General features: G+C 47.4%; 1 protein-coding gene across 1 annotated transcript in view; it reads left to right on the top strand.

Annotated features, from left to right (window-relative positions):
• The first annotated feature begins 3611 nt into the window (after positions 1 to 3611).
• Positions 3612 to 18162, top strand: part of CLNK (cytokine dependent hematopoietic cell linker) — a 114166-nt gene continuing 99615 nt past the window's right edge. Inside the window, exons 1-2 of the mRNA XM_023507705.1 lie at positions 3612 to 3628; positions 17545 to 17597. Coding sequence (XP_023363473.1) covers positions 17587 to 17597 — 11 coding nt within the window. The 5' untranslated portion in view covers positions 3612 to 3628; positions 17545 to 17586. The remainder of the gene's footprint in view (positions 3629 to 17544; positions 17598 to 18162) is intronic.

Raw genomic sequence — 18162 nt, 5'->3', positions numbered from 1 at the left:
CTCATGCAGCTCTGCACACCACACGTCCTTTCGCTCACAGATATGGCTGATCATTGAGCCATCACTTAGTATTTATGGTGGCCCCATGTTGTGCCTTGGTGGCGCTATGGGTGGGGCCCAGGGAAAGCCAAGGGAACTGGTGTTAGCTGGATAATCTCTCCCTTACAGCCACCCCTCCAAGCAGATATTGTCATCGCTGCATTATATATGATAGCCAAAATGGTCAGTCCCTTGCCCAGAGCCAGTCAGCTTCTCTGCGCTACATCTGGATAAATTGTAACCTGGTTGGCAAGGTCCACACTCCCCTGGATTTTCCCAACAGTTCCCAGTATGACTCTGGGTCCAGCGCAGTAGAGTATGCAAGTTGGGGATGGGGAGGCACAAGAAGCAAGGACTCGCAAAGGCATGAAGCACAGTGAAGTGTGACCCAGCTAGTGGATGAGCACGAGGGTCACCCTGATTGGGAACCTGGAACATTCAGAAGGAGACCAGGTGGGAAGTCATAGGTGGCTGGCCCAGGACCGGCCCACCTATTGCCCCTGGTGCAGTGTCCCCCTGGCTCTCTCCATCCCAGCCACCTCTGCCTTATACATGGGTCATTATGAAAGTTTTGAGATACACAAAAACCAAGAAACATAATGTCCATGCAGGTAGAAACAAATGAAGCTCTCTCAGCAACACCTACAAGCTGAGCAAGTGGAAACTTGCACAGGTGAGTAAGAAAGGATGCTGTCAGCTGTGCTCCTTGGAAGTGAAATGTGGACCATAACAGTCTGTCTCAAAACTTTTGTAGTGACCCACTGTTCCTCTAGTGAGCTCTTTTCCCACCCAGGCATCTGGGTATCTGACCTCTTCGGCCTGGAACATGTGTCTGACACTGCCTTTATTCTCTCCTCCCTCCCTCCTCTTCCCTTTCCAACTTCTATCTTTCTCCTCCCTTCTTCCCCTCCTTCTCTCTTTTCTCTCTCACCTTCCTCTCTCCTCTCCTCCTTTCTTCTCTTCTAGTCTAGCAAACCCTACCCATGACTTCCAACCCGTGTTTTCCTGCTCCAGGGTTACCCACACACACACACAGGGAGGCCTTCCACAATCCACCGAGTAGAGTACGTTTTCCTCTCCTGCTCCTGGCGTCTCTCTGATCCCAGGCCTCAGGGTACCCGTAGGCATGATCATTGCTTCTTGTTCAATACCTCTTTGCCCCGTTAGATTCCAAGCTCCATGAGAGCAAGAACAACGTTTTTCTTCTTCACCTTCGTAGAGCCTGGCAGGCAGGAGCTAGGAGATACCCGTGACTGTTTGGGAAGTGAGCGGACACTCGGCCAGGCACTGTTCGTGGCATTGCCACACATTGTAGTCTCCTATGCATATGTGAAATTTGTTCATTTATTTTCATCCTTATGAACTGTAAACTCCATAAAGACAAAGATTAGGCATGTCTTTTCACCTAGTAGCATTTTCAGTATCTAATAATAAATATTCATTATAATGAATGAATTATATTCCGTACAAACAAAAAGCCATAACACCTGCACAATCACCAACTACTTTCTCACCATACCGACTGTCCTCAATTCCTCCTTGATAAAACGTAGGGATTTTCTTATCATCAGACTTGGATGATTGTTGTCTAGTCACTGACTAGATGTGAGCATGGATTTTAGATTTTTTCCAATAAGGGCCACCATAATTCACTTTTCTGTATCTATCCCTTGAGTAATCTTCTCCCACATTCACTCTGGACTCCACCCCAGGACCAGAGTGTGCAGGATGAGAGTGAGACTCAGAAGGGCTCGAGGGTTGGGGTTCCCGTCTCGTGCTGCATGGGAGGCTCAAACCCACTCTGTTAATGGGCCACACTGCCCTGTGGGGTGAAGAGAAGCCACTAGGAGGAGGAAGGAGGCACCTGGCTGACCCTTTGCCAGCCCACAGACATGCAGGTGTGACCATCCTGCATCCTACAGCTGCCTGACCAGTGACCAGTCCTACTATGGGCTGACCCAGCTCACCCCCAAATTCAAATGTCAGAGCCCCATCCCTCAGCGCTCCCAGCTTCTGCCCCATTTGGAGATTGGCTCTTTACAGACATAATAGAGTTGAAATTTGCTTGTGAGGGTGAGCTAAAATCCTGTGTGAGAAGGAGAAAAGTGGACATGGCCACAGGGAGGATGCCACGTGAGAAGGAAGACGGCCACCGTCATGCCAAAGAGAGGGGCCCTGGGAAGAGCCCCCACCTAGCCCTCTGAAGGGATCAACCCTGCCAACCCTGTGATCTCAGACTGCTCGTGTCCAGAACTGCCAGACAGTATGTTTCTGCTGTTTTGGTCCATTGTGTGCTACTTTGTCCTGAAAACCCCAGAAAATTAGTACAGGTCCAGACCAAAGTGACTGAGCAGGAGGCACACACAACAGTGACTACATGCAGTGGTTACTGCTCTGAGCCCCTAATGCAGCAAAAGCTCATTAATAAAGTGGGTAAACCATTTGAACCCCTCTAAGCTTCAGTTTTCACAGTGACAAAATGGGATTAAACGCATTTTCTTCTCATGGTTATTAGGAAGATTAAGTAGGATAATGCTTGGGAGTTGCTTAGCACGGCACCTTACACAATTAGTATTCAGTGATCACGTATAATGTGCCAGCTCTGGGGTGTGTGTAAGTCAAAGCCAGAATTATTTACCCCAGAAATATAAATTAACACATTTAAATGTATTTTAAATAATGTTGTAGTTTATTGTGGAATTCAACATAAATTTACGTGAAACCAGAGGACTAAGGACCCAGCAGGTGCTCTGCAAGGCCAGTTTAAATGGGCCGAGGTGAAGGCAGAAAGAAATTAAAATATGTTGCACACCTAAGATGTGCCCGAACCATTGGTAGTATGCCTTTATTTTTTTGTTCTTCATTTATCAGAATGTTTGTAAAATCTAAGTATTGTTATCCCTTAATCACAATTGAAGAAATACGTTTCCTCAATTAAAGAAATATTACTATCTTCAACTATTGTTCAATTTTTTTTAAATGTTTCTAGAATATAAACAGAATACTACTCAAACTACTTAAAAATATAGTGGAATGTGCCCAAGGTCACACAACTAGCAATAGATGCAGCAGTCTGCAAGTTCTGTCCGGGACTGGACTGCTGAGGGGTTTGGTCCAGGAGCCTCAGGTGGGCTCAAGGAGCCACTGCAACTTCAGGACCCCAGACCCAAGTCCCAGGATGCAGGGGAGGTGAGGCTGGCAAGGCCCCTTCCTGCTCAGTGCTGCCCCAAGTCTCCTGGATTTGCTCTGGTCATTGTGAAGTGCCGTGAGGACAACCTGCGTCTCTGAGGACGCTCTGTGGGCTGGGAGAGCTTGTCCTCCTGGATTTCATCTGTCACACTGCAACTCAAAAACGGAAGTCCTGCCTGCCCTCAGGTCAGAGCCCCCAGGTCTGTGGCTGCGCTTACAGGAAACCTAACCCGAGGCAGCAAACCGGACAGGAGGTTTCCTGCTGAGGAGCAGGCAGGGCGCTGGGAACATTCAAACCACTGCCTCGCGGTCACCAGCTCCGACCTCTCTGCAACGCTGCTTGGCCTCCTGAGAGATGGACATCTCAGCCTGGGCCTATGATGCTGTCCAAGATGTTCAGGTAAACTGCAGCCCAGCTTCGTCTGCGGGCATCTCACGGGCATCTCACAGTCATCTCGCTGCTGTGATGATCTTTAGGAAAGAGCTACACCCCAAGCAAAAAGCATCTTCCACAGGGATGCTGGGACTTCCAGGCACAGGGATGCTGGGACTTCCAGGCACAGGGATGCTGGGACTTCCAGCCACAGGGATGCTGGGACTTCCCACAGCACCAGAGGAGAAAGGAAAGCCAGAAGGGATTGAGACACCCACCCACAAAAAATCAACAGATCAAATGTTCTCAATCCTTTCTTCCTGGCGCTTCACTCCCTGACCATTAGCCACAAAAATCTCAAGAGCAGGCCGGCTGCTGGCCTTCCCAGCTGACCTTCACCAGGACGGCCCCCCAGAAAGGCAGCTTCAATTCAAAGTAGGTCCAAGTCAAAGTTAACTTCTCTTTGAAATATTATATATTTTTAACTTTTTCTAAATTAACACAGCTTTCTTTCTGCTGTGGTGCGAAGGGAGTATAGATTAGGAGTCCTGCAGACATTCTTGTACTCACAGGGGTGAGATGACCCAGGGTACGATTTCTTCTCCTGTTCTTGAAGGCAATTGCGCTTTCTCTCCTGAGGGCCTGGAGTTGTTCATGTGCTGCTTTCAACATAGTACTGAGTGCTCGGGGTGCCTGCTTTTCCATTCTTGAGACGCTTAGGAGAATGTTCTCCAAATCCACCCAGATAAATACAAACAGTGTAAAGTGTCCATCTTTTTGTGGCTGGGTAATACTCCATGGTGCACATACACCACAGTTCATTAATCCATGTATGGGATGATGGCACTTGGCCTACTTCATTTCTTTGCGATTGTGAATTGAACTGCTATAAACATTCAAATGCAAATGGCTTTATGCATTTATGATTTTTTTTTCTTCGGGGTAGATACCTAGGTAATAGGATTGCAGGATCGAATGAGAGGTTGACTTTTAGTTCTTTGGATATTGTCCATACTTCTTCCCAAAAAGGCTGTACTAGTTTGCAATCCCACCAACCGTGTGCCCCTTTCTCTGCACCCACACCAGCCTCTGCAGCTTTGGGACCTCGTGATGTGAGCTATTCTTACAGGTGTTAGGTGAGATCTCAAGGTGGTTTTAATTTGTATTTCCCTGATGGTTATGGATAATGAGCATTTTTTTCATGTGTTTGTTGACCATTCATTTGTCTTCTTGAGAAAAAGTTCTGTTGATGTCTCTTGCCCAATGATCAATGGGATCGTTTTCTCTTTTCTTGTTGATTTGCTTGAGTTCTTTGGAGATTCCAGTTGTTAGCCCTTTGTCTGATTGGCAACACGTACAAGACCATAAACAAGACCGTTTCAAAACCAAAGAATATTTTTCACTTTTGTGTATATTTTCACTGTTTGCTTTGCTGATTGTGTTCTTAGCTGTGCGGAAGCTTGTTAACTTGATCAGGACTTATTTATTTATTTTTGTTGTTGCTACACTTGCCAATGGTATCTTCTTCTTCATAAAACCTTTCCCAGAGCTGATATCATTAAGAGGTTCGCCCACACTTTCCTCTAGAGTTTTTAATCATTTTATGCATTAAATTTAAATCTTCTGAGAATCTTAAGATAAAATGTGCCCTCAAGAGGCAGAAAGGGCAACTGGCCGTTTATTTAATTTTGCTTCTTGCCAGTTGGTCTATGTGCATTAACTTAATCCTCACACACAGTCTCGAGAGTTAAGTCTTACTTCCCTTGGTTTACACTGGAGGAGCTTCGTGGTCTAAGTAATGTGTCCAAGGTTGTCCATCACTAACATCGGTCACAGAATTCAAAACTAAGCTGATTTTTGCCTGAGACTGACTGACCCGAATGGTGAGCTGTGTGTGTTTGCAGCTTCACAGAGCTCATGCTTGAGTCCACTGGGTGGCCTTTGATCCTGTCCATCTTAATGGTGGCATTTCTCTCCTCTCTCCATGGAGTCCTCCCAGAAGACTCCATGAACAAGACCATTTCAAAACCAAAGCTCATAATTTTCTGTGCCATTGGGTCAGCTCTGGCCTTAACCCCAGGGGATTCTGTTTCCTGGTCGCTGTGCCTGAGTCAGGGCTTTCTTGGAAAGACTGGAGGATTTGATGCTACTTGAGTTGGTCTGGATCCTAATGTGATACTTCATCCCTGGTCCGCAGTTCCCACGTCTTTGTAATGGAGCAAGATCACATCAGGCTTGTAGTGACAATTATTTGGCCTCCAATATAATGTGATATTATATTAAATGAAATACGGGCTCGGTGGTTAGGGCGCTGGCCACATACACCAAGGCTGAGGGGTTTGAACCCATAACAATGACAACTGCAAAAACAACAACAACAACAAAAATAGCCGAGTGTTGTGGCAGGCAACTGTAGTCCCAGCTACTTGGAGGCTGAGGCAAGAGAATCGTTTAACCCCAAGAGTCTGAGGTTGCTATGAGCTGTGATGCCACAGCACTCTACCCAGGGTGACCGAGTGAGACTCTGTCTCAAAAATATATATATACAGTGTTTCTTTAACACTTTCTAGGCATTCAATAAATGCTAGCTTCTTTCTCCATTCTCTTCCTTTCCTCCCCCCAAATCAGCTTTGACCTTGTTCACAAAACTTACTCGTAATCACCATGGAATTTATAAATGCACATAAATCTCTGAGTATTGACTTTCAACAATCTTATTAGACAATAGTGATATGCCCGGCACAGTCTGCAAGGCCTACGAATGTGTATGTCCTTGTTTAATGATCTTAACAACTTACTGAAGTAGGCAGGGCATAGGTGAGACGTTCAGAAGATGTTGAAGCCAATGCTCAGAGAAGTTGACGAGGACAAAACAGGGCTTTGAGATTAGTCAGACCTGGATGTGAACCCAGCGTGTGACTCTGCTGTGTGTCTTTGGGTAAGTGGCTTAACTTTGATGTTCCCTTGGCTCCTGTTTGTGTGTGATTTGAAGCTGGGTAGGACGTGTATTTTGAGGGTTGCTGCGGGAATCAGAGTGAAGGCGCAAATAGTGAGTGAGTGAGTGAAGGGCGGCCGATCAGCGCTGTGCCCCAGTCACGCAGGGAGCAGCAGAGCTGGGTCTGGAAGTTTCCTTTTCTGCATCCTACTCCGTAAAGCATCCACCATCACAAGTATCTACCAATATCTGAGTTCTGGAAAGTTCTTCCAGGCTATCTGTACCCCTCCACGCATGAGACAGACATTTAATGTTCAAAGGGGCTAAATTATTAAACAGAGAGATGAGTACTTGAATCTAAATTATATTTAATATTACGAACAGATAGAACCAAACTGGCCTGTGAGTTTGCAAAGTATGTTACCAATTAGACTGAGAAGCATCAGGTTAAATTATCAGCAACTTGATAAAGAAAAAATAACCACAAACCACAAAACATAGAATTGTGTAAAAGCTATCACAGGACTGTGTTCTGGTGTTTTCTACCTCTGTTACTTTTGTGAGGGGAATGCTGTGGGAATTATCATTGGCATTATTCTGCTTAATTTTAACCAGCCCCCCGCCCCGAACAGCAAATGACTTGTGGATTGCATTTGAGTGCCTACCATGGGCAACAACTACTGGCTGTTTCTCGTCCTCATAGCAGCTGTGCTTGTTCCTACTCTATAGAGAGGATGCTGAGGCTCAGACCCGATGCGTCCCACACAGTGAATGGGAGCGGAGGCAGAAAAGAGACCCAGGTCTGCCCGAGTCCCCAGTCCTTGCCCTTCTCAGGGTGCTCAGCAGTACCCTGATGTCAATACCGCAGTGACAGTCACCATTTGCCTTCAAACTAGCCAGCAGTATTTTAGGAACCCCAGGGGTACCATGAGTATAAGTAAAATAGGTATGTGGGTTTGTTTTAATTTCATTGTTGGTGCTCATTGCAACAGACACCAGACACCTGTGCATGAGACAGCACACCCTCTGTTTGAGCAGAGCTGTGCTTTGCCAGGTGAGCTGATGTGAGCCAAGAGAGTGGACAAACACAAAGTCAATAGCCATGTGTTTACTTCATAACCCTTTAATTGTGGCAGGTTATCTGTTGAATTTAGTGTGAGATAAAGATGAGAGCTGGCTAACGCCCCAGGCTCCACCTCTGAGGGCCTTGTACCTTGGGGAGTGCTACAGAGCTGCATTCCATCACTAGGCTGGCAGGTGTGGAAGGCCAAGGTCATCCGGGCAGTCGGTGCTGGTGGCACTCAGGGAGTCACCCCACTCTGGCATTCCAGCCTATGGACCCCCTTTCATGATCTTGTCCCAGTATACACGAGAGGTAAGCTCAGGCAACCAGCATGTTCCCTTCCAGGAGGCAAACACAGGCAGGAAACTGACTTGCTGTCAGGAGGGAGCTTGCTGAGCACTGAGGCAGAGCCCTGACATTGCAGCAGCTGAATTCGCGGAGCTCAGTGGGCACCTGGGAGCCAGTCGGCCCCATACCCACTTGTAGATATTTGCAGAGCAGGCCACCCTCCCTCATGACCTGCTCCCCCTCTCTGCCAGCACACACAGGACACCTCCACACCCTGCCCACCCCGGACCCCTGTTCTGTGTCCAGCTTGCCCACTGCCCCACCCTGTCCAGTCTTTGAGAAATGGGCATCCTGGACTGATCCTTCTCAGCATTGTGGCTGTAGGCAAAAAAGACATTTCACGTCTCAGAACCTCTCATTGTCCTTTAAAAGAAATTAAAATACGTGCTCTTCAAATGCCTGGTGAGAGATGAGGCTCAGTACACGGAAACCACATGTGATGGTGCCCAGCAGTTATTAACTGTGGAGAACGTGGTGGTGGCCGTCATCGTTGTTGGCACCGTTGTCACGGGTTTATTTTATCTGTTCTACAGGCCACTGGATCCTTGGCCCTGTGTCCCTTCTTAAGAATTTTGACCTGAAGAAGTTCTGTGTTGAAATGGGGATGGAGAACTAACCTCCTCCTAGTCTCATTTAGTTTTGCCATTCACCTGTCAAAGCCTTTCTGATATTTCACAACTCCTCAAATGTGTCCTCTAAAAACATTAAGAGTTAATGAAAAATGGTGGAAATTCCTTTAGAACCATTTCCTCGCCAATTTCAGATCCCGGGTTCTGCATGGATCTGTACAAATGGCTCCGTAATGAGCTGCTGAATTCAACCCCAGAACAGGTGTGGTTGACAAAGCACCTGCCCTCTCAGCATCTCCTCTGGTCTTCAGAAAAGTCCCCTGACAAAGAGGGACGAGCACCACCTCCCCATGTCCAGATTAGAGAATGCAGGCTCAGGTCGCACAGCTCGCTCAGCTCAGCGGGGCACGTGGGTGTCAAGGATCACCGGCCTGGTGCTGGCCGAGTGGTCCTGAGTCCAGGGAGAGGTGGAGAGATGGTTAATTACCCTGAGGAAGTTTAATTCAGGAGCAAAGTTCCAAACACCCTTGAAGCTGTCCAGGCTGCACCGATCTCATAGGCCCCTCCTCGCGTGACTAGACAGACCCAGAGGAGGAAGAAGACTCTCCCCAAACAAAATGACAGAATTGTTCAACGCTGAAAATCTGGGTCATCTGGGCTGCTGCCGTACAGTGGAGCCTAAATTAAACAAAATGCCCTCCACAGGCTCTGGTAGGTAGGAAGTGGTGTCATTATTGCCATAAATTATATTTAACCTGGGCTTTTATGTTCCTCCTTTGGATTTTAAGTGTCCTTCACACTCTTCTTTTGTTTCCTTTCTTTTTTTTTTAATTAAATGATAGCTGTGTACATTAATGCAAACATGGGGTACAGTGTAGTGTTTTCATATACAATTTGAAATATTTTCATCAAACTGGTTAACATAGACTTTGTGTCATTTACTTAGTTATTGTGTTAAAACATTTATACTCTAGTTCTAGAAAATTCACTTGTACCCTTGTTAGACAGACCATATAGGTGATCTTTCCAGTCACCCTCCCTCCACCCAGCTGCCCTTCTCCCCTCCCCTCTCCTCCCCCATCCCCTCCCCATAGTCTTGGGCTAGAATTAGGTTGTAGCTTTCTAAAGCAGGTGCTTAGAGTGAATGACTGCCAAGGAATGACAGTGCTTTCCCCACTGGCCTGGAGAAGGAGTCCCACGGGGAGGTGGGGCCCGCTGGACCTGTCCTCACCCCGGGGCCAGCCTGTGGGTGGAGACATAGCAATCCCAGCATCTTAATTCGCTTTTTTAGGGCCTCTCTTTTCCCTAAACTTGGCCTTCAGTGCCACCCCCAATGCATGAAGCAGGCAGTGGAGACTCAGTCCCAGTTGGGTCTTCTCTGATAAATCTGATAAATCCCCACCTAGAAGCCCCTGCCCCTGTCGCTGTGACTCTGCCCTCCCTCCTGAGCGCGACATGGACGTAGAGGCCCGACAGACGGAAGCTTGAAAAGTCTAACCGGGATCTCTGACTATGGGGCTAGTTTGTTCGTTTCCTTTCACCTGAAGAGTGAAACCACTTTAATAATAAGAGCAGAGAGGGAGAAGATAAGAGGGGAAGAGGAGGAGGAAAGTGAAGGAGGACAGAGGAGAGAAAGGAACGTGAGAAAACCGAGTGGGAAAAAGAGAGGCTGGAGAAAGTCTGCTCAGACCACCCCACAGTGGAATAAAACTGAGAGAAAGTATCTTTCCCCTGAAGGAAGGGGACCCTTCTGGGCGGGACAGGGAAGAGTAAAAGAAAAGGGCTTTTGAATGCAAACGCAGCAGCAGGAATCGTACATTTGGAAACTATGAATCCCATCAGTTCGTTAATGGTTATCTTCAAAACCACTGAAAATAAAAAATGAATCCACAGGCAGGTTGCCTGGAGATACTTTAAGGGGAGTTACTTGTAACCAAGACAGTTGTGGAATCTTTTCTTAAAAATCTGCCCTACGTAATAGCCGAAAAACTTGGAAAGCTGTCTCGCTTACTCCTCAGACAAAAATCTATAATAATAACCCATTTGACTTCGAATGCCTCTGCTCAGTGGAAAGACTATGAAATTAAGTGTTCTATTTAACTAAGTTCCGCTGATTGACCCAACCAGGGTATAGAATTAGAAACACAATCAGCATATATTTTCCTCCAAATACGAACATCTCTAAAAAAACAACTTTGTCCTTCTTGATGCAAAGATTGAAGAAGTTATATTACATATAACTCTGAGTCATAACCAAATTAATAAATAGCTACATCTCAGAAATCCTAGTTTTAACATGTTTTCTTTTTTTTGCAGTTTTTGGCAGGGGTCGGGTTTGAACCCACCATCTCCAGTATATGGGGCTGGCACCCTGTGCTCCTTGAGCCGCAGGCGCCACCCGAGTTTTAACATATTTAGTCAAAGCTCCTGCCTGTGTGTGCACTCGCTCCTGGGCTCACTTTCCAAACATGCACGCCTTACTCCTCTCTCACCTCCCAGAACATCTGTCATTTCGGATATGTTGGGTGTGATTGTGTAGAGAGAATCAGATCGAATGTGTGTTGTGGGGATTTTATATTTGGTTCTTTTCCTGTTTTTCTATTTTAACGAGAAAAAAGGCATGACCCCTCGATTCAGACCTCATCCTTCAGCCCTGACCCAGTTTTGGCTGAACGGCTCCATCTTGCCTGATTCAAAGATTCTCATCAGCAATTTATAGCTTGCGTGTGTTCATTTTCTGTATCTGGCCAGGGACGCTGTCATTAATAGAATGATGTTTCTTAAACCCTGAGATAAACAGAGGCTAGTATTTTCATAAGCGTTATCTTCCAGGAATAAGTGAGAAATGTTTGGGAGGAAAAAAAATTCTTTCCTCTAAAAGCACTCTTTTTCCTTCATGAAAGATTAATTTGGGGTCAGGTGAAAGGCAGCGGCAATATTTACGGTAAAAGGCCTCTTTGCAAACTGGGTTTGGTAGGCTGGTGAATCCCCCAGGGAAAACAGGAGTCCTCAAGGACAACGGGGGAAACACCATGTGTTGCATTTCACATTTTCAATTGTTTAAACTGGTTATGACATCATAAGGGTTTTAATCATTGTTGGGTTAGGATCCACATGAAAATCCTGTGTGTTTACAGAACCAGTCTGGGCCTCCTGACACAACTCCCTCCACGCCCGGGCGGCGCCCAGAGCAGAGGCACCATCCCAGCTTTGCGTCTGTCATTTGGAAATCTCCAGCAAGCTTCCCTCCACAGAACCTTGCCTTTATTTTAGTTTTCTGACATATTTACGCCTTCTCCAACCATCACGTCCATTATCTTTCAAAACGATTTTCTCACCCACAAAGCGCTTAATGAGCTAATTATCAAACGTAACCACTGGGACCATCGCCTTCAAAACTCAAGTGAGAGGGAAGTGGGGGTCAGGTATGTTCTCAAGTCGCAGGGGACATGGCACAGCTCCTGGGTGTGGGGCACGACCACAACTCGGACTCTACCTAACAAATGCAAACCGAATACACCCTAATTGTAACCTAATCATCTCTACACCCTCATCTTAAGCTGAAATTTCGAAAACCCTCTGGGACTGTTTGGGGAAAGTGGATGCTGGAGCTTTCCCTGACGCTGCCCTCCTCTCCCTGCAGGAGGCCAAAGTCAGCCCTGGGGGGAGGCAGCCGGAGGAAGGCAGTGTTTCCAAAACTGGGGTTCATTTGGGATCCCCCAGGAGCTCCAGATCAGAGTGGGTCTGTAATCCCATCAAAGCTACATGACAGCATAGATTTACAACAGCAAATAAATGAATTATGGGCACGTTCTGGCTAGGGTTTAGGAAGCAGGCGTGGGCGTCCAACCTTTTCTTTTCCTCTGTAGTACATTAGAACAAGAAGAGTTCTCTTGGGCCACAGGTCGTACACACAAGCACTAACGAAAGCTGATGGGCAGTGAAAAGATCTGCACACGTGTCCCGTGATATCCAACACCTCAGAAAAGCAAAAAAAGAAAAAGTCTCACAAAATCAGCATGTGGCCCCTGGACCACAGGTTGGACACCCTTGGTTTAGAGCTTGGTGCACACTCAGGCAATTGTAGTGCCCGGGGCGGGGGGGGGGGGCATATGGCGTTAGATGTTGTTGGCATATGATGCTTTGTGCAATGATGGTGCCCCTTTCTGGAGAAATGAATAGCCATTATGAAGACAGGCAGCCTCTCCTTGGGGACCCCCACAGGAGCCAACTGCCTCTGCACCTCTGTGTGGCTCCACCAGCCAGCGCCCCCCGGCGGCAGCATGAGGCCTCCCCTCTGGGGACTGTGAAGGGCTTCACACGGGTCCCCCAGACAGGGTCAACCCTGGACATATCAGCGTCACTTCTGCCAAGTGCCCTGTGACTCTGGGTCCCACTGCAGGACTGACAGATGGTACCTCCGTGTCCCTTCTCTTGACAGCAGAAGCCAAGCATGGGCTTTATTTCTGCGGCTCAGCAGGAAGAGAAACTGAAATAAATGCCCCAGTTCTTACAGAAACTGAGTGTACCCAGAACGAGGAGGCCCGACCCCCACCCAGCCCCGGCCCACAGTCGGGCGGCTCCACCTTCTCCTGGACTCCTCCCCGTCAGGGCAAGAAATGTGGTTTGTTCTTTTACACTGGACGGAACTTGAAGCCCCCTGGAAAAAGACTTGCAGGGCTGGGGGCTCTGTTATCAAGCCCCAGGCTGGGGTCAGGGCGGCGTCTCAGGGGAGCTGGCTGGAAGCCGCCTGGATCCCTCCGGGTGCGTCTCCTCTGTGCTCCAGTGACACCTGAATGAGGTTCCTCCGTATTTTACAGACACACCTTTAATTTTACTCTGTTACATTCACAGATTCTAAAAGGAAAAGACAAGTGCTATGAGGCTGGAGACCTTCCTCTGTGTCTCTTCTGTCCACTCCCCTCTGCCTGTTAAAATACTTGGGGCTGTTAAAACAATATCCTTACCTGGGTTTTTTGCCAAAACAACTGAATTAAATTTTAGGGGGAGCTGCATGTTTGAAAGCTCCAGGTTGTTCCAAGGGGCAGACAGATAGGAACTTCTTGTCATGCCACCTGGGTTATGAGCACCGGGAAGCACCTCTCCTATCTAGCGACTGGCACCTAGATGTGATCTAAGGCATTCAATTAATCTTCAAAGGCAGTGCCTGTGGCTCAAAGGAGTAGGGCACCAGCCCCATATACCTGAGGTGGTGGGTTCAAATCCAGCCCCAGCCAAAAACTGCAAAATAATAATAATTAATTAATCTTCAAATTCAAGTTCATCTCAGTTCACTATTTCCTCGTGTCTTAGAGACCTTAATTTTCTCATGTAATCCCCATAACAGCCCTACCAGAGTACTGTTGCATTACCCTATTTTATAAACAAACTGAGGTTGAGAACAGGTGAACATTGTCTCAAGGCATATCTCAAAGATGCCAGGGCCAGTGGCTTTAAAATACCGGCCAGTTATATTAGGGCACATAAAGCCAGGCACTTAGCGTCTGTGAATGTCAGTTTGGTTTTACATAAAATAAGAAGGGGGCAGGGGACACATGACAGATAATTGATGTTCAATCTCTTCTCTTTAAAAATGTCCACACCTCAGGAAGGGAAGGGCCTGATCTTTTCTGTAATGTATCACCTTCCGCAAACCCGGGGACACAACAGGCTTCCTGGCAGCTCCCTGTTCTCACCACATCCTTTGCAAAATCACCACGATCAGATAAGGTGCTGTCCGAAGGCCTCCAGCTTTCCGAGTAGAGCAGAGTTTGTCCTGCTGAGTGCTGGCCTCTGTCCTGCCCCAACACTACATGTGGGTCACTAAAGGCCCAAATTTAGCTTTTTACAAAATTCCAGAAAAGTCTGGGCTCTCTTTGTACTATTTTTTATTTAAACTTTGTATACAATAGATTTGTTCACATCTCTCAACCGCTGGTAATAAAATCTCATTTTTTTTTAGTTTTAATTTAAATTTTAAAATATAAATCTAATAAACCTGATGTTACAGATCAAATGACTTACAAAGGTGTATGTACAAGATGGAGGTTAAGGATTCCTGCCCCACCATCCCTGCGACACCTTCTCCTTGACGTCTCTGAGTCAGGACGAGAAATGTTGTTTGCTCTTTTAGCAAACAATGTGTGTTAGCAGTTGGCAGAGTCCTCTGTGATTTGGTTCTGCAAGAAGCTCTATTGGAAAAGACAATAAAATATAAGAAATGTAATAGCATACTCGAACTTTTTTTTTTTTGGAGACAGTCTCACTCTGTTCCCCTAAATATAGTGCCATGGCATCGTAGTGTATAGAAACCTCAAACTCCTCGGCTCCAATGATCCTCCTGCCTCAGCCTCCTGAGTAGCTGGGGCAACAGGTGCCCATCACTACACTGGCTAATTTTTCTATTTTTACTAGAGATGGCATCTTGCTCTTGCTCAGGCTGGTCTCCAACTCCTGAGCTCAAGCAATCCACTCACCTCGGCCTCCCAGAGTGCTGGGATTACAGACGTGAGCCACCACGCCTGGCCCATACTCTAACTTTTAAAACCATTTTTGTCACCAAATATTGGTGGACTGAAATTTTGTAAATGAAACACCTTTATGGAGTCTTTGAGCTGGACGAGATCCCTGTAGCTCAACCTGCTCACTCCTGAGGTGCAGAAATCAAGGACCAGAGACCCCAGTGCCGTGTGCCTCCAGGGGTCTGCCCTGCCTCCGTGGTACCCTCACTCTGTTTACGAGAGGGGCCAAGTCCAGGCACACAGACGTGAAACTGGCTTATTTTACTCCATTTCAGCACTACTGCATGCTTTCAAAGGAGTGAAGTGGCTGAATTAGCAACTTTCTTTAAGTGGTAGCCTCTCTATAAAGAGAGAGAGGGAAGAGCTGTCCTATAAGACAGTAACCAAATATTTAATCCCTCTAAATATGAGTATCCAAAAATCAATGCCAGTAGCCCTGCATACCCAAATATGACATGATTTACGTCAAAGCGACTTGCAAATTTTGCTTTGTTATGCTAGGAAGTGTAAACCCGTATTTTATCACATCTTAAAGAACAGCTTCACACACATCAACCTATTTGACACTTAAGACCACACTGTTAATAAAGAAGGTAATGACTTGTACGTGAGGTGAGATCACACAGCCAGCTCCTGACGGCACCAGGACTGACTGAGCAGAGGCCTCTCGGCTTCCAGCACAGGACTGTTCAGTACTGGGTACACGTTGTTCCTGTCACATTGGTAAAGGCTCCAGTTCTCTTCCCCAAACTTCCAAATGAAGCTGTGAACCAGACACCCATGCCTCCCTACCTCCTGCTGTTATTGTTGACCTGCAAGCATAAGATGAGGGGACGGCCTGGTATGAGGAGTCACAGGTGTCGGAGGACCTCACGTTCAGGTCAAGTTCTCTAGCAATGTTCCTGCTGGTGTGCGTCAAGACCACACAGTCCACATCCAAGCCCCATCCCCTGAAGTATGTGATTCGTGACAGCCGTCGTCCAAGGGAGGTCCCCAAATTCTTTTCCATGTCCCATCACATCCAAGCCACCAGCCTCTGTGTCACACCAAGCCACCCTGACATACGAGGCCTTGGGGAGGAGCCAGTCTTCACACCTCTGCGATGCTTCTCCGTTTCGGGAAGCAGCTTCCCTAATTCTGAGCCTGGAAGGCCCAGACTTGCTGAGCAAGGCCAGCTCACACCTCGCCTCCTCCGTGCAGATGCCCCAGTCTCACCCAGCAGAGTTGGAACCCATCGTGTCCTTTCTGTCCATGTGACTGCTCTCACAGGGCACTGTGATAGCAGCTGTCACAGAGGGACCCAGGAACAGTACTAGGCTGAGTTGTAGCAGCTGCTGAGGGCAGGGACTATGTCTCACTGGGCATAACATTTGCACAAAATAAGCCTCCAATAAATAGCAGTTGGATAGACAGACGATGGCTGGACAGACAGCAACATGAGCTAGCAGTAACTCAGCCTTGGTACGGTGCAATCTGCTGCCAGTTAGGAACCTGAGTCTCCAGGTCATCTGGCCCCGGGCTCTTCCTACAGAGAGACGTTCTTGGGCACATGATGTAGTCTCCCTGGGTTTCACTCTCTCACTGTTAAAACGCTCTCTGCCGTACCACATTTAGCTGTGAGCCCCAGGAAGCGTGAGATGAGAATTTTTATCCCACCCTGCGGTTTCCTCCCCTGAGGGTCCCGCAGCTGAGGGCCCCAACCCCTCTGCAGCCAGCCCTGTCTCCCGTCACCAGGACACCACACAGCCCTACCTCCTCCAGCCCCTTCATTTCAAACACTCCATATTTTGCTATCTTTTGTAAATTCCCTCTCCCCTGCCCACATCTTTTAAATAGTACCTTTATTAAACTGTTCTCAAATTAACCAGTTGGAGGGTCCATCTGTTTCTTTCTGGAACCCCAGCTGAGAGAGTGGGAAATATCCTTTATGCCTCTCAGGCTCTGTGAGTAGATTAAGCGTGATCATTGATACAAAGCCCTTTGAACACTCTCAGTGTCTCCACTGCTAATTTATTTTTTTCCCCACTGCTAATTTATATGGTAAATAAAACTAACGATCGCTCCGACGTGGGCGAACGCAAAGCTCAAATAAGATGCTGCCCCGCGCTGGGTGGTATATAAATCTCACTTCCAGTAAATATTTCACAGTAAAGTTGCACTCAGGAATGAAAATCTTCCCTCCCCTGCAGCCCTGGTGTGGAGCAGAGCCACCAGGCCTGTGCTGGCAAGCCTGGTGCCCAAGGGAGGCGCCCGACTGTGCCAGGGGAAGCCGGGTCCAGGGGGCAGAGGCGATGGATGCTGGCAGAGAGAGGACAGCACATCAGGGGAAAGTCCCTTCCCTTCCTGATCCAGAAACAAACCCATTGTCACCCTGGATAGAGTCTCTTTCTATCATTTCCTCCAGACCAGCACCTGTGTCCGATGTTAAGAACAAGTCACGGTGGCACATTCACCAAATTAAAGTGTGATATGTGGGTCCAGTCACGAGTTTGCTTTTGTTTTCACAGGCTGAGCTGAAGATCCCTCTTCTCTGCCGAGCGCCAAGAACCATGAACAGGCAGTGAGTACCTGCTACCCCCGGGATGTGACTCCCTCTCTCAGCAAGGATGGGAGTCAGACGAAGCAGGGCAGGGGGAAATGCTGTCTCCACCCCTGTGCAGTGGGGAGGGGATTCCTCAGGGGACAGGGTTGAGGACGTCCTCAGTGGTGTGGGGTGACAACCACTCGCTCTCCCCCAGCGCACTGAGACAGGATATCCCAGCCTTGGAATCTGGGATGGGGCGCCCAGAAATACCCTCGGTCTCTACCCATCCCAGGTGTGAAGGAACAATTAATGGGATGGTGACCATGCACCTTCCCGGCAGGAGATAACTGGGGGCCACCTCTCTCCTTGTGGACACTGTGAGTGTCAGTTTGGGATAACATACGCGTGTCTGATCCAAGAAAAACAAAAACAAGCAAATAGAAATCGCGTAGCTGGTGTTTATGGATATGGTAAAAAGACAGCAGGCTTTAAAGGGTTAAGAAATGTTCGTAATGGGAAAAAAAGCTTAAAAATTGAGAAAATTTGGTGTATTTATTTTAAGATTAATCTGCTTATCTAACTGCTAGGTTTATTTTGATAG

Source organism: Otolemur garnettii, unplaced genomic scaffold (genome assembly GCF_000181295.1).
Source record: "Otolemur garnettii isolate 467f Iridium unplaced genomic scaffold, OtoGar3 scaffold00198, whole genome shotgun sequence".
Lineage (NCBI taxonomy): Eukaryota > Metazoa > Chordata > Mammalia > Primates > Galagidae > Otolemur > Otolemur garnettii.
Note: the sequence above shows the minus strand (reverse complement) of the source record. Positions and strands in the feature narration are given on the sequence as shown.